Here is a 14,914-nt window from a genome sequence, read left to right on the forward strand (position 1 = left end):
GACACTGCAGACGTCTCCATCACTCTTTTTAGTGAGGGCTCCTTCACTTGACTGTTCCATTCTTCTCCACTGCAAAGCTCTGCTATCATTGTTTGCAAATGGTGTAATATCATTTCAATGGAGTCTAAGGACCTCCTGGTGTTTTCAAATCCTTCCTCTCTTCTCAGTACTGCACTGTCGAGCTGTAACAAACATGCACTAGTGTTAGTGTTAAGATCTGGTGTTTCTGTTCCTGATTTACTGAGTATTGGCCCCTCTTGGGCTCTGTCAAGAAGTAATGTCAGTGTGACAGAAATTATTGATTAGATCATGTTTAGTTATTATAAGAGATCATTATGAACTTTATGATTTAGTACATGTCATTTGATTAGACAATAATGGTGTGTTTCAGTGTAATCATGTACTTGTGTTTAGTTCATATTATGCATGTGTGCTATACCGTGACCCAGGTCAGGGAGAGTGCAGAGGGTAAGAGCACTCTGTTAACTGGTTGTCACTAGTCACTAGTTAGCTTTCTCTGCGTTCAACTGATACATCAGTTGCTTCCGCTAACTCTAGGGAAGTCCATATTAGGAGATACACACATGTGAGACAAAGTAGCCTGCTGGACGCCTATGTTTTGGAACATGCTGTGCTTAAGATAACCTGCTTGCTAGAACTGCTGAATTGTGTTTAGGATTGTATATAAGCAGGGGGACTGCCCCCTTGTTCTCAGAGTTGTCATGCTTGAATGAGACTCTCATGTCTGTCTCTGTCTTGTGTTTGTCTTTGTTCATTTTATATATTTATTTATTTTAATAAATTAATCATTTTAACCACGTCTGAGTCCTCATCTATTTTCAGAAAAGTTCCCATGCTTTTCAATGAAGAAATGATTTCGCCGACACATGATGATACTGTTGATAATGACAGAATGCTTTGCAATGAAGAAATGCTTTGCCTATGTACATAGATGTCACGCAGATAAAGTGATTAAACCTGCTACTGAGTTTCTGAAAAAACCCAGTCCCCTGGTTTCAGGTTGTGTTGCAGACCTTCCCGTGGCTTAGGCAAGGCCTCTTACACCGACCTGTGAACTAGTGACAAGACAAAAGACAGATTTGCACAATAATTCAGCATGCATTTGGCGGCCTGCCACTTTTTTGAAATCAACAACTTTGATTTTGCTGGTCCAGTGTCAGGAGTCTTGGCTTTTAACAATATATGTATTCATGGCAACGTGTGTTTAATGTCATTTCATTTATTTCATGTAAAAAATATTAAAGTTTTGAAATGAGATCTGATTCATCTATTGACCTACTGAGTTTAGTCATTCTTCAATCACCACTTTATTTATTTGGCTGAGGTTACCGTGATTGAAACTCTTCCTCCACTCTCTGCTCTCCTGGTTTCTGCACTTCTTACACACTGTGATCATTCTGTGAACAGTTACTCCAGGACCCAGTGTCAGGTGTCTTAGCTTTTTATGACATATTCATGACAACATGCGTTTAATGTAATTTCACATCTTCAAATTATAAATATTAAGATTTTGAAATTAGATCTGATTAATCTGTTGACCTACTGAGTTTAATCATACTTGACCACTTAACACATCTTAACAATGATCTGTTCTACAGCTGCAGTACTCTACACTCTGCCAAGACCAGAGACCAAGACAGTCAGCTGAGAGTCGCCAGATTCACTTAGTTGTAGTGCTCTGTCGCCATCTGGTGGAGAAATCATGTATAACATTTATACCGAAGCCCCTCCTCCCTGTACACGGCTACGTGTTTGAGGAAGTAAATCTTGGAGCGCCACAGTGGTCTTTGTTAATTATACGTTAAAGGGAGTTATAAATATCATAAAAACCTCTTAAATCTGGTATTTACTTCTTTCTGCCTTATTTCTGAAAGGAGTCTAAACTCCCTCAGCTGGATAAAGGACTACAGTGACTGATTCTCTCCTGTGCTACTGTGATTATTACAGAAGATCTAAAAGTGAAAGTGAAGTTTGTACAGAAGGAGACATTACAGAGAAACAGCACAGCAGCTGTTGGAGGAAATGGCTGCTACAAACATTCTGTCAGAAGAAGATTTTTCATGTCCTGTGTGCTGTGACATCTTCAGGGATCCTGTTGTACTGTCATGTAGCCACAGTGTGTGTAAAACCTGTCTGCAGCAGTTCTGGGAAACCAAGGGATCTCAAGAATGTCCAGTTTGTAGGAGAAGATCTTCTAAATCTGAACCTCCCTGTAATCTTGTCCTAAAGAACTTGTGTGAGGCTTTTCTAGCGAGCAGGAGTCAGAGATCTTCAGTAGGGTCTGAGGTTCTCTGCAGTCTGCACAATGAGAAACTCAAAGTCTTCTGTCTGGAGGACCAGAAGCCTCTGTGTGTGGTGTGTCAGATTTCAAAGGCCCATAAAACTCACGACTGCTGTCCAGTAGAGGAAGCTGTGTGTGACTTTAAGGTATGAAATGTACACTGCTTATTTAATTGTTTTTAAATGTTTTTCCAGTGTTCACAATTATCTTGAAATTCTAGATAAAATTTCTCAGATGATGAGATTTCTGACAACTAAATCACATTCATTCACATTGAAAAATAATAGAATTAAAACATTGATTATACAACCGGCTACAATATATCAAACATCCACGCAACCATTTGCGTATTATTTTAATAAAACACCTCTATAAGATATAAAAATATGTACAAAAAATAAAGAATAAACATCCTAATATTGCATTTAAAATAAAATGTAAAATAAGTAGGTATTGCACATAATATGTAATAAAATAAAATAAAATTAACAATAAAATAAAATACACTGATAGTAAACAGCAGGGCCGGAGTGGGCCACTTTTTCAGCCCGGGAGTTTCATGCCCAAATCCGGCCCAAAATTATTTTTCCCTCCCAATCGGCCCAAACTAGAGATTGACATGAGCCGGCCCATCAGGAATCCTCCCGAATCTCCCGATTAGCCACTCCGGCTCTGGTAAACAGTAGTGTCCTGTATTGTGTCATGTATTGAGGGAGAAGTTATAGAGCTTCATGGCCACAGCTAGGAATGACCTCCTGTGTCGCTCTGTGGTACATTTTGGTGTGATCATAGTACACATGCCATTCTGTCCAGTTGTTATAATCTCTGTAATCTCCAGCACATCTATACAGATACAATGATGAGTCCTGTAAGACTCACACTGTCCTCTACTAAACCCGTATTTTACAGAACAAACTCAAGACCTCACTGAAGTCTCTACAGCAGCATCTGAAGGTCTTAGAGCAACATAAACAAGTCTGTGAGAAAACAGCAGCACACATTAAGGTGAAAGGTCACTCTGAGTTCTGAATGGTGCTGTGATCACTGTCCACGTACACCATAATGAAACACACACATTTGGACAGTTTATATTTCCTCATCATCTCCCATTTCAGTATCAGGCCCAGCACACAGAGAGGCAGATAAAGGAGGAGTTTGAGAAGATCCACCAGTTTCTAAGAGATGAAGAAGCAGCAAGAATAGCTGCACTGAAGGAGGAAGAGGAGCAGAAGAGTCACATGATGAGGAGGAAGATTGAGGAGATGAGTGGAGAAATAGCATCTCTTTCAGATCAAATCAGAAACACAGAGAAGGAGATGGAAGCTGAGAACATCCCGTTCTTACTAGTAAGAATCACTCAGTCTGTATCTTTCTCTCTCTCTCTCTCTCTCTCTCTCACACACACACACAAACACACACACACACACACACACACAAATGCATAAGTAAAATGTTTTGACATTTGTTTTAGTTTGTGTGTGTGCGTGCGCGCGTGTGTGTGTGTGTGTGTGAGGGTCTTTAGACACATTGATGTTATCATATAAGGAAGATGCATGTTTGACCCTTATATAAACAAAATGACTAAAATTTGATTTCACTTTCTGTGTTTGTTCCTCTGTTTCCTTATCAGAACGTGTCGTCCACACTGAAAAAGTAAATGATTATTATTTCTGTTTGATATATTATGTTACACATTGTGTTTGTGAAATTGTTCTCATACATTCAAATCTTCAGTATGTGGTCTCTGTTATTTCAGAAACATGATATATGAAGACGGTATTTAAGAAAATATAAATACATTTTTGATACTGATTATGTGCAAAACGTGGTTAGATACACTGATATGTTTAATGAAAGATAATAATACAGCTTTGTATATTTCATGTGAAATTTTTTTCATGTGTTAATTTAAATGTTAAATAATTAGAATATGATATATGCTAAAATATTATGATAATACAGCTTTATACACTTCCAGAGTTCATCACACCCCAAAACAACATGAGAAGGTGTCAGGAGCTCTGATCAATGTAGCAAAACATCTTTCCAACCTGAAGTTCAGAGTCTGGGAGAGAATGCAGAAGATTCTCCAGTACTGTGAGTTTTGGTGTTCTTTGATTAATTAGAGTAATTCTGTTCTCCTCACAATTAGAACTCTATAGAGAGAGAAACATTAACATTGTGTGTTTGGTACATGAACTATTCCAGTATTAAAGGCTGTATTAGTATAAACAGTGAGGGGGACGACCAGTTGACTGCTGGTCTGAGGAGAGACAGTCAGTCCATGAGGAGATCTACACCACCCACTCTCCACATCTACACACCACCCACTCTCCACCTCTACACACCACCCACTATCCCCTCTACACACCACCCACTATCCCCTCTACACACCACCCACTATCCCCTCTACACACCACCCACTCTCCACTCTACACACCACCCACTCTCCACCTCTACACACCACCCACTCTCCACTCTACACACCACCCACTCTCCCCTCTACACACCACCCACTCTCCACCTCTACACACCACCCACTCTCCACCTCTCCACCACCCACTCTCCACCTCTACACATCACACACTCTCCCCTCTACACACCACCCACTCTCCACCTCTACACACCACCCACTCTCCACCTCTACACACCACCCACTCTCCACCTCTCCACCACCCACTCTCCACCTCTACACATCACCCACTCTCCCCTCTACACACCACCCACTCTCCCCTCTACACACCACCCACTCTCCACCTCTACACCACCCACACTCCACCTCTACACCACCCAAGCCTCCATCCTATTAAGAGGAGTCGTAGTGTTCAGAGTAGTGAGGTTGTGAAGGTGGAGATCCTAGCAGTGCTGACAGATGGAGGTGGAGGAGGTTCTACATCCACACTGTTCCAGGACCAGAACACACCACTCCAAACACCCAGACACATCTCCACCTCCCCACAGCCCAGAGTCCAGCTGAGCCCAAGCAGACACCCCTGCTCCAGCCTCTGTGGGTCGGCGCCACCCCAGGGACCAGCAGGTTCCCTGCATGTCAGCCAGGACCCTCCCTTGTCTGTTTGTCTGTCCCTGTCGGTGTGTATCCGTCACCATCTTAGTGTCTGTCCATGTCCCTGTCTGTGTCCCTGACACCATGTTTGTGTCAGTACCTGAGTTTTCCTTGGTGTTGTTGTCTCCACATCACTGTGTCTGTCTTTCTGTGTCACTGTTTCTGTCCTTGTTGTTGTGTGTGTCGCCCCCTGTTGTCCTGGTGAGGGTGTTGTAGTTGAGGCACGTCGGTGGACTCCTCCCTGGAGGATCTGCTCCTGGGGGGTCTGGACACTGTGGTTCTCGTCCTCTGGTCCCGTCCTTCAGTCTGGGGACAGTCCACTGGTGTTAGTCACTCTGGGAGTAGCGCCCTTTAGTGGGGGAACTGTAACGGTATCCACCCACTAATGAGGACACACACACACTTCAGTACACAGACACTAATAATACACACATGCAGTGTGACACTCAGTGTAACAGTAACACTGCACCAGTTAAGTGTCACATGTGATACTCAAATAATGAATCCAAGACATGTAGAAATATATTAATGAATAAAACAGACACAATTTCAAGTGTCAAAACAACAAGCACACAAGTACTGCAGGGGTGTGTGGTGAACACACAACATCACCATCACTTCCCTCATATCAACCTACTGCAGCATTTCACTCAGAGTAAAGGGCCTGCAGTCTGTAGATGTGACCTCATCACATAAACACATGAAGAACATGATGATTCATTCTGTTCTCTCTCCTCAGACCCTGTTACTCTGGACCCCAACACTGCACATCCACACCTCCACCTGTCTGATGATCTCACTACTGTAGAATGGAGACCACAGAAATCACTGCTTCCTGATAATCCAGAGAGATTTGATGAGTATGTGTGTGTCCTGGGCTCTGAGGGCTTTAACTCAGGGACACACTGCTGGGATGTTGATGTTGGAGACAGTGATGACTGGGAACTGGGTGTAATTAGAGAGTCTGAATGGAGAAAGGGAGAGAGGGTCTGGGATTCAGTGTGGAGTCTGGAGAACCTAATGGGCACTTATCGTACATACTGCCCAGGACAGACAGGTCACTACTTCACACCTACAGAGAAACTGCAGAGGGTCAGAGTTCAGCTGGACTGGGACAGGGGGAAAGTGACATTCACTGATATTCTAACCAGTTCACACCTGCACACTATAACACACACTTTTACTGACACTGTTTTCCCTTTTTTCTATAATCACAGTTCCTCTTCTATGAGGATCTTACCAGCAAAGATATCAGTAACTGTGGAACAGCAAAGTTAATGTTGCCTTGAATTAATCTTCATACATGTTATAATGAACATTAGATTATACACTGTAAAAAATGATTTTTTGACTTTATAAATATAATTAAGTTTTTAAGTACTATCTAAAAGAATAATCTAGTATTGTGAGATGGACAGATAGTCGGACAGACCGACTTCCGTACTGGACGCTGCACTCGGTGCGCTCACTCTTCCTCTCTCTACAGAGCTACGAGAACCTTCTGCTTTAGAGGCATTTCTCCCAGTCAAATCAGAACCAACAGAGTCACTGATACTAATACACAGTCACGCAAACATGGAGCGCTGGCTAAAACGCAAATCTCCGTCATCTCAAATTGAACCCAGGGGTGTAGTGGGGGGGGGGGGGGGGGGGGGGGCATTCGCCCCGTCAACAACTTACCCCTAACCCCCCTCACGCTCAACAACTTACACTCGCCGCGACCCCTCAATTATTTTTTTAGGACTACACCACTGATTGACCCCGACTACCCCACCTCCACCTGTATCCCCTGTTTAACCTACCCCACCTCCACCTGTATCCCCTGTTTAACCTACCCCACCTCCACCTGTATCCCCTGTGTAACCTACCCCACCTCCACCTGTATCCCCTGTGTAACCTACCCCACCTCCACCTGTATCCCCTGTGTAACCTACCCCACCTCCACCTGCATCTCCTGTTTAACCTACCCCACCTCCACCTGCATCTCCTGTGTAACCTACCCCACCTCCACCTGCATCCCCTGTGTAACCTACCCCACCTCCACCTGCTCAACAACTCTCAATGACTGAGTTTCAGTTATCCAGACCCTCAATTTCTGTGCCAATCATGTTACCCACTGAACAAGGTAACATACTTTGCCATGTAACCATAGTGAATGTAAATGGAAGTTACTGATCTCTGATGTATAAAGAAAAAGCTAATCAAACTCATTCATTTATTTAAATCCTCCTTCCTTATTCCTCCCTCCCTAATTATTGTAGCATTTAATTAATGGAGTCAAATTAAACACATTGAAAAGCATAACTTGTACCCAATGAATTCCTTGGAGTCTGTTCATTTTCTAAGAAACAACACACACAAACACGGGTCACAAAACCCATATCCCAAAAACTGTATCCTGTATTTTATTTTCAGTAAAACAGCCCTAATCATTTGCATTCGTGTTTCCAAGCCAGCCTGATAATGTCCTTCTCTCCCAATTCCTGGTAAGATTGCAGGAATGTGAACTTCTCCTCACTCATCATCATCTTCCTCAATGTCCTCACCAGGAACGTGTATGCCAGCCTGCACTGTAATGTTATAAATCATAGCCCATACACTATTATGTAACTGCTTTGTGCTGGTGAATACAGAAGCCCCCCTGATGACTTTTGAAGGCACTGAAAACTCATTTTCCAAATGCCCAAAGCTCGCTCCCCAACACTGCGTGTTCTCTGGTGTGCCATGTTGTAGTTCTCTTCAGTCTCTGTCTGGGGGTTCAAGACAGGAGTTAGTAAATAGGTGCGGAGTGGATAACCACTGTCACCCAGGACGTGTCCACCAGCAAACGCACCCTCAGTTGCCATCTGACACACTACTGAATTTGACCAAATGAAAGAGTCACTTCAGGTCACTTGGCACCATCACCACCATCACAACCATCACCACCACCACCACCACCACCACCATCATCACCAACACCACCATACCACCATCACCATCACCAACACCACCATCACCATCACCACCATCACAACCACCGGCATCACCAACACCACCATCACCACCACCACCACCAATAGTTAGGGCTCAAGAGGCTGGGAGTGTATGTGGGGATGAGTGTGTGTGGAGATGAGTGTGTATGGGGATGAGTGTGTGTGGGAATGAGTGTGTGGGGAGATGAGTGTGTGTATGGGGATGAGTGTGTGTGGGGATGAGTGTGTGTGGGGATGAATGTGCCATCCACTACACCAACAATTCCAGGAATTGTGGAAATATTATGTATGTTGGTGCATGTTGCAGAAGAGCTTTAGTCACAGCACACACACATTTACACACAGCAGCTTTACTTAGACTGTAGACATCACCAAGAGTGCTGCCATCCACCACTGGTATAAAAACAAAGTGCTGTCAGTAGCTGAATGGTGGGACTGAGGCAACATTTCTTCTGGTGCCTCTTGTTAACTCCTCTTGTATGAGACCAAGGAGAGCCATGATCTCCTCCCTAGGCAGGCGGTATCTGTCACACAGTACATCATCACGAAGATCAAGTTGACCCACCCTTAGACGCAGAACTGAGTTAAGATGAGCTGCCTGTTCATGTTTATTACGGCGTCTTCTTTAACGATGTCTTTAGTTGAGAAACAATATTCTTTGTATAGCTGCCATGTTCACCACATAACCACCATTATCAGCATTCCTCTTGGTTACTTATATGTGTAAGTAATGATTGAATGAATTTGATTGGTTAAGAGTTAACAAGCTTAGTAGGCCAATTTGTAACCATTGCTCGAGGAACAATATATTATTTGAATTCTACTGTCACGATACGGTACCCGGCCCCTCCCTTTGGGCGTGTGTCTACGTTGTCTACGTCTCCTAGTCTGCGTCTGTGGATCTCCGTGGGTGCGGTTATGTCTTGTGCTGATTCGTCTCACCTGTGGCTCGTCTCGCCATCACGTGGGGTTTATGTGGTTTGTCAATTTAATGTGTGTTCGCGCTGCAGCGTCCTGTGTTCGTCGTTGTCTGAGTCTGCACGTTTCTGTGTGAGTTACATGTCTCTCTGTGCGCTTCGAGCGTAATTCATGTGTAAAATAAAGAGTGACGTCTGCTGGCACAAAGGATTCCGTGTCTCATCCTTCACGCCGCGCCCTACGTTACATCTACAACTGTTCCACTGGAAAATTGCATATATTAATAAATACTATGTTGTACTTTAACCAATTTCAATAGTTTGTTTCATGAAAACAATTGACGCAAGTCCCTTTTCAAAAGTACATTTAACTGTTAATGGATTCGTGTTTGTACACACGTGTGTGCAGTTCGGAGCGTTTATAAAGGGATAATTACCAGCCTCTTTAGTTTTTCAGACAGAACTGCACTCGCTAAGAACAACTTAGCGAATTACAACAGGGCCAGACCACTCGTAGGTTCACAAACAAGTTTAAGTATGACGTGGGTTACGTAGGCTTTTGGGAAACCAGTGTAAATTTAAGAATGTTCGTAAGTACGAGGTTACAAAGTACTTAGCATTAAGAATGTTACGGGAAACTCACCCCTGTTCAGTTAGAAAGCAACAGTGATTGTGAATCAATTTCACCTGCTGTTGTGCAAATGGAACTGACAACAGGTAGAAATGACAATTAGCAAGACCCCCCCCCCCCCCCCCCCCCTATATAGGAGTGGTTCTTCAGGTGGAGACCACAGACCTTTTCTCTGTTCTCATCCTTTCTGGCTGATGTTTTGGTCACTTTTGCATTTTGTCAGTTCTCTCACCATAGAGGTAGCATGATGTGATGTCTACAACCCACAGAAGTTGCTCTGGTAGTGCAGCTCATCCAGGATGGCACGCCCAGTGTGCATCTTATTTATATCCTAAGGATATTAGAATATATTTAATCGTAGTATGGAATGCAGCGAGGAATATCGAGTCTATTCCCAGGAACAATTGCTGAGCGTCTATCTCATGGGAGACGCGGGGGCATTGTACAAACAATCGGCGTTGGTGAGGCGGAAGTATCGGGGCTCGCTAACTAACAACACCGATGAGCTGGCTAGTCTGGTGAAGAACCAGAAGGTCTACAGGGAGTGCAGTGTGCTGTTTCACAGGACAAGGACCCGAAGCTCAGCGGGAAGCGCAAAGGTGGGGGGCTCGCTCTCTTCATCAACACCAGGTGGTGCAACCCTGGCCATGTAAGCGTGAAGGAGGTTATCTGCTGTCGGGACATAGAACTGTTAGCGGTGAGCCTCCGACCATATTACATGCCGCGGGAGCTCTCACACGCCATCTTCGTGTGTGTGTACATTCCACCCCGGGCGGACGCGCAGGCAGTGTGTGACGTCATCCACTACACCGTCGCAGCGCTACAAACACAGCACTACAGACACAGCACTATAGACACAGCACTACAGACACAGCACTACAGACACAGCACTATAGACACAGCACTACAAACACAGCACTACAGACACAGCACCCTGACACCTTCCTTCTGATTTCTGGCGACTTTAATCATGTCACACTGGACTCTACCCTGCCTGCCTTTTTCCAGTTTGTGGACTGTCCCACCAGGAAAAACAGGACTATTGACCTGCTGTATGCTAATGTGAGGGACGCATACAGGGCCACCCCACTACCACCACTGGGGAAATCAGATCACAATCTGGTTTTCCTACAGCCTCAGTACAAACCACTGGTACTGAGACAGCCCTCTACCTCTCGCTCATTAAGAGTTTGGTCTTCTGAAGCAGAAGAAGCCCTCATGGACTGCTTCAAGACCACTGATTGGATCGTGCTGCTGCACCCACATAGTGAGGACATTAAGGGAGTGACACACTGCGTTACGGACTACTTGAACTTCTGTATGGACGTAGCTGTTCCCACAAGGACTGTACGCTGCTTCCCTAATAATAAACCAGTGATCACCAGTGACGTCAAGGACCTCCTCAATCAGAAGTAGAGGGTGTTCAAAGATGGAAACTTGGTGGAGCTGAAGCGTGTACTGGGGAAACTCAAGGTTCGTCTGAAAGAGGCCAAAGAGTCCTACAGGATAAAGGTGGAGAGAAAGCTGCAGGACAACAACATGAAGGAGGTCTGGGGTGCGATGAAAACCATCACAGCGTGCAAGAACAATAGCAGCAGCTCAGTGGATGGGGGTGTGGACAGAGAAAACCAGTTCAACTACTTCTACAACAGGTTTGACTGTCCTGCTCACGGCATGTGCTGTCCAACTGGGTTTGCTGCTCCAACATGTCTTCAACCTGAGCCTACGCCTAGGGAAGGTTCCTGACACGTGGAAGACAACATGCCTCATTCCAGTTCCCAAGAAGACACACCTGAAGGAGCTGAATGACTACAGGCCAGTTGCTCTGACATCCCACGTGATGAAGACCATGGAGCGACTGCTGCTGCGTCACCTCAGACCTCAGGTCCACCATGATGAGGACCCACTGCAGTTTGGCTACCGGGAGAAGGTGGGGGTGGAGGACGCCATCCTCCATCTCCTGCACAGAGCTCACTCTCACCTGGACAAGGGGAGCGGTGCTGTGAGGGTCATGTTCTTTGACTTCTCCAGCACCTTTAACACCATCCAGCCCCTACTGCTGAGGGACAAGCTGATGGAGATGGAGGTGGACATGCACCTGGTCACCTGGATTACTGACTACCTTATGGGGAGACCTACAACATGTCAGGATCAGGGACGGCTCCTCTGATACAGTGATCAGCAACACGGGAGCACCACAGGGGACCATTCACTCTCCAGTCCTGTTCACAAAGTGTCATCATTATGAATGACTGTCATGTCTCATTTATGCATACTGATCATGTCGATTGATTATTTCCAGTTACTGATCTGTTCTGCTCCTCTCTGGTTGGTTCTGTTCACACTGCTCCTGGTTTATTGAGGCTTTGGACTGGTTTCTTGATTCTTTACTTATCCCATTTGTACTGGTTTTGCCTGTTCTTGATATCTGCACTTGTTTTCGTATCAGTATAATGTCTTTGGATCTCCCATGTGTCACGGTCACAGCTCCGGACCCTTCCCTGTGGGCGTGTCGCTACGTTGTCTGCGTGTCGTTATGTCCATGTTTGTAGTTCCATGGGTATGGGTCGTTTGTGAGCGTGTTCGTAGTCGCACCGGTTTCATTTGCTTTTATTTAGAATTTGTTTAATCTGTACACAAATGAGACACTTTATATTATAAATGTAAATTATTTGAGTTATTGAAAAACATGGCAGTAAACACCATGATTATTATACATACACAATCTTTAGTTTGTTGTTTATAAAGACATTCTATAAAGAAATGCTTAGACTCATGTTTATCATCATTTTGAAAAATGTGAAACAATGCAGTATATTTTTAAAATGTGAAGTAGAAAAACAATGAAATACATGTTCAAACATGGTTATTAGCCATTATTGAAGGGTAAAGTATCTCCAAACCAGTCGAGAAGATGTAATGGAGAAGAAGGAACGTTTACTCAGGTAGCAAGATACTGGTCTCCTCTCACTGGTCTCCTCACACACTGTACACTGGATTTCTAGGTCTGATTGTGAAATACTGACATGTTAAACCACCTGTGTTTTCCTCACAGATGCTCCTGCTTACATGTCCTCTCAATATCACCACAGTCACTTTAGACACTAAACTGAAGGAAGAGACACAGAGAAAGAACCAAAATCAAACATATTAAATGTTCTTCTCACAGACCCAAGACTCTGTCACAGCCCAAATAATTTAGTCTCTATAACAAATGTATGAATACAGTCTTCACATCTGCCTTACACCATTTGTTTAATTTCAGGTCAAAGTCAAACCAGTTTGTGTGGTATATTAGTGTGTGACGGTGAGGAAGCAGCAGAAGGCTGGAGCAGCAAAGGGTTTAATGTCCATTAAATATAAAACATTACGGCAAGAAAACATAAAACATTACAGCCAGCAAACATAAAACAGCTCCCAACAGGCACAAATGAGGCACAAAATTAACTTGAGAAACACCTCCATGTACAGCATCTCTCTTATGTGCTCACACTGTCCGTCTTCAGGCCATGTCCAGGTGTGAGAGGAGATTATCAGAGAGTAATCGGACTCTGGGTGAGATTATCAGGGAGTAATCAGACTCTGGCTGAGATTACCAGGTAGTAATCAGACTCTGGATGGATTTCTTTTCCCCACACATCACAGCACTGAGCTGCTGCTCACTGATGGGCAGGTCCAAGAAGCGTGCTCTGGTGCGTTCACACACACACACACACACACACACACACACACTGAGCTCATGCCGAGTTCAAAAGCACACAGTCCAAACACATTTAACCAGCGAGTAACATTAGGCTACTACCTGCATGGAGCAACACAAGCTAATCGCTAGTCACATTTACCATTCAGAGCCGGAGTGCCTAATCGGAAGATTCGGGAGGATTCCCGATGGGCCGGCACATGTCAATCTCTAATTTGGGCTAATTGGGAGGGAAAAATAATTTTGGGCCGGATTTGGGCATGAAACTCCCGGGCTGAAAAAGGGCCCAGTCCGGCCCTGGTTGCAAACAAGTAAAACAGTCTGTTATTACTTGTAACGCGAGGGTGCGTGCGGAATGACGAGGCTCAGACTCCAGCTCGCACACTCAAGCGTCACTTTATTTGAGTGATGGCTTCAGCGCACACAGCGCACATACAACATAAACACGCACGGGCAACACTCAGACAAAGATGAGCACAGGACACTGCGCGAACGCACATTAAATAGGTGATTAACACATACCCTCGCGATCTCGAGACAAGGCACAGGTGCGACTACGAACACACTCATAGACAACCCACACCCATGGAACTACATACATGGACATAACGACACGCAGACAACGTAGCGGCACGCCCACAGGGAAGGGTCCGGGGCTGTCACTGTAACAGAACCCCCCACCAGGGGCTCGCTACTCCCGGAGCGTCCCGCGCAGCTGGAAAGCCCCGAACCAACACCAACGGGCAGGTCCGGAGCCGCCGGGACCACGAGCCTCCGAGCGCTGTCTCCCCCGATGGTGGGAACCGCCACAAACAGCCCTAGTACACCCTCCCTGGGAAGACAGGGGAGAAAACATTAAACAATGGCACAGCAACAAACACACACACGGGAACGTTAAACATAAAGGGCACAAGAGGGAACAGGGGGTTCGGGAGAAACACTGGGACAGACACAAACACAGGTACTGACAGACACGGGGACACGTTTATCATAGACAGGAGAGCATCCAAGGGAGAAAACGCCCCCTGGCCTGCAGGCGCTGCAGTGGGCGGTACTCCCTCCGCCCTCGGCGCGGATCCCCCGCACGCGGCGGACGCCCCAGCAGCCCTCTCGGTGGGCGCGCGTCCCGTCGCCGGGGAAGCTGTTGGAAGACGCGGCACAGGGTACGCCTGCCACCTCTCCGTCTCCTCCCTTCGAACTCACCCTAGGGAACCCCCACCTCCTCTGGGCGGACGCTCCGCCGGCCGTGTCCCGTGTGTGGGTTCCTCCACCTCCATCTCCCGCTCAGAGTCGCCCGAACTCCAATTCATCGGCCGCTCCGGCGT

General features: G+C 45.4%; 1 protein-coding gene across 1 annotated transcript; it reads left to right on the forward strand.

The window, feature by feature from the left end:
* The first annotated feature begins 1,772 nt into the window (after window positions 1-1,772).
* On the forward strand, window positions 1,773-7,014 carry LOC143503735 (E3 ubiquitin-protein ligase TRIM39-like). Its single transcript, XM_076995694.1, has 6 exons — window positions 1,773-2,448; window positions 3,212-3,307; window positions 3,418-3,648; window positions 3,933-3,955; window positions 4,281-4,399; window positions 6,106-7,014. Exons 1-6 carry the CDS (start codon window positions 2,044-2,046, stop codon window positions 6,642-6,644), a joined length of 1,413 nt encoding a protein of 470 aa, XP_076851809.1. The 5' UTR covers window positions 1,773-2,043; the 3' UTR covers window positions 6,645-7,014.
* Window positions 7,015-14,914: the final 7,900 nt, after the last annotated feature.

The sequence above is a fragment of the Brachyhypopomus gauderio genome, unplaced genomic scaffold (assembly GCF_052324685.1).
Source record: "Brachyhypopomus gauderio isolate BG-103 unplaced genomic scaffold, BGAUD_0.2 sc230, whole genome shotgun sequence".
Taxonomy (NCBI): Eukaryota; Metazoa; Chordata; class Actinopteri; order Gymnotiformes; family Hypopomidae; genus Brachyhypopomus; species Brachyhypopomus gauderio.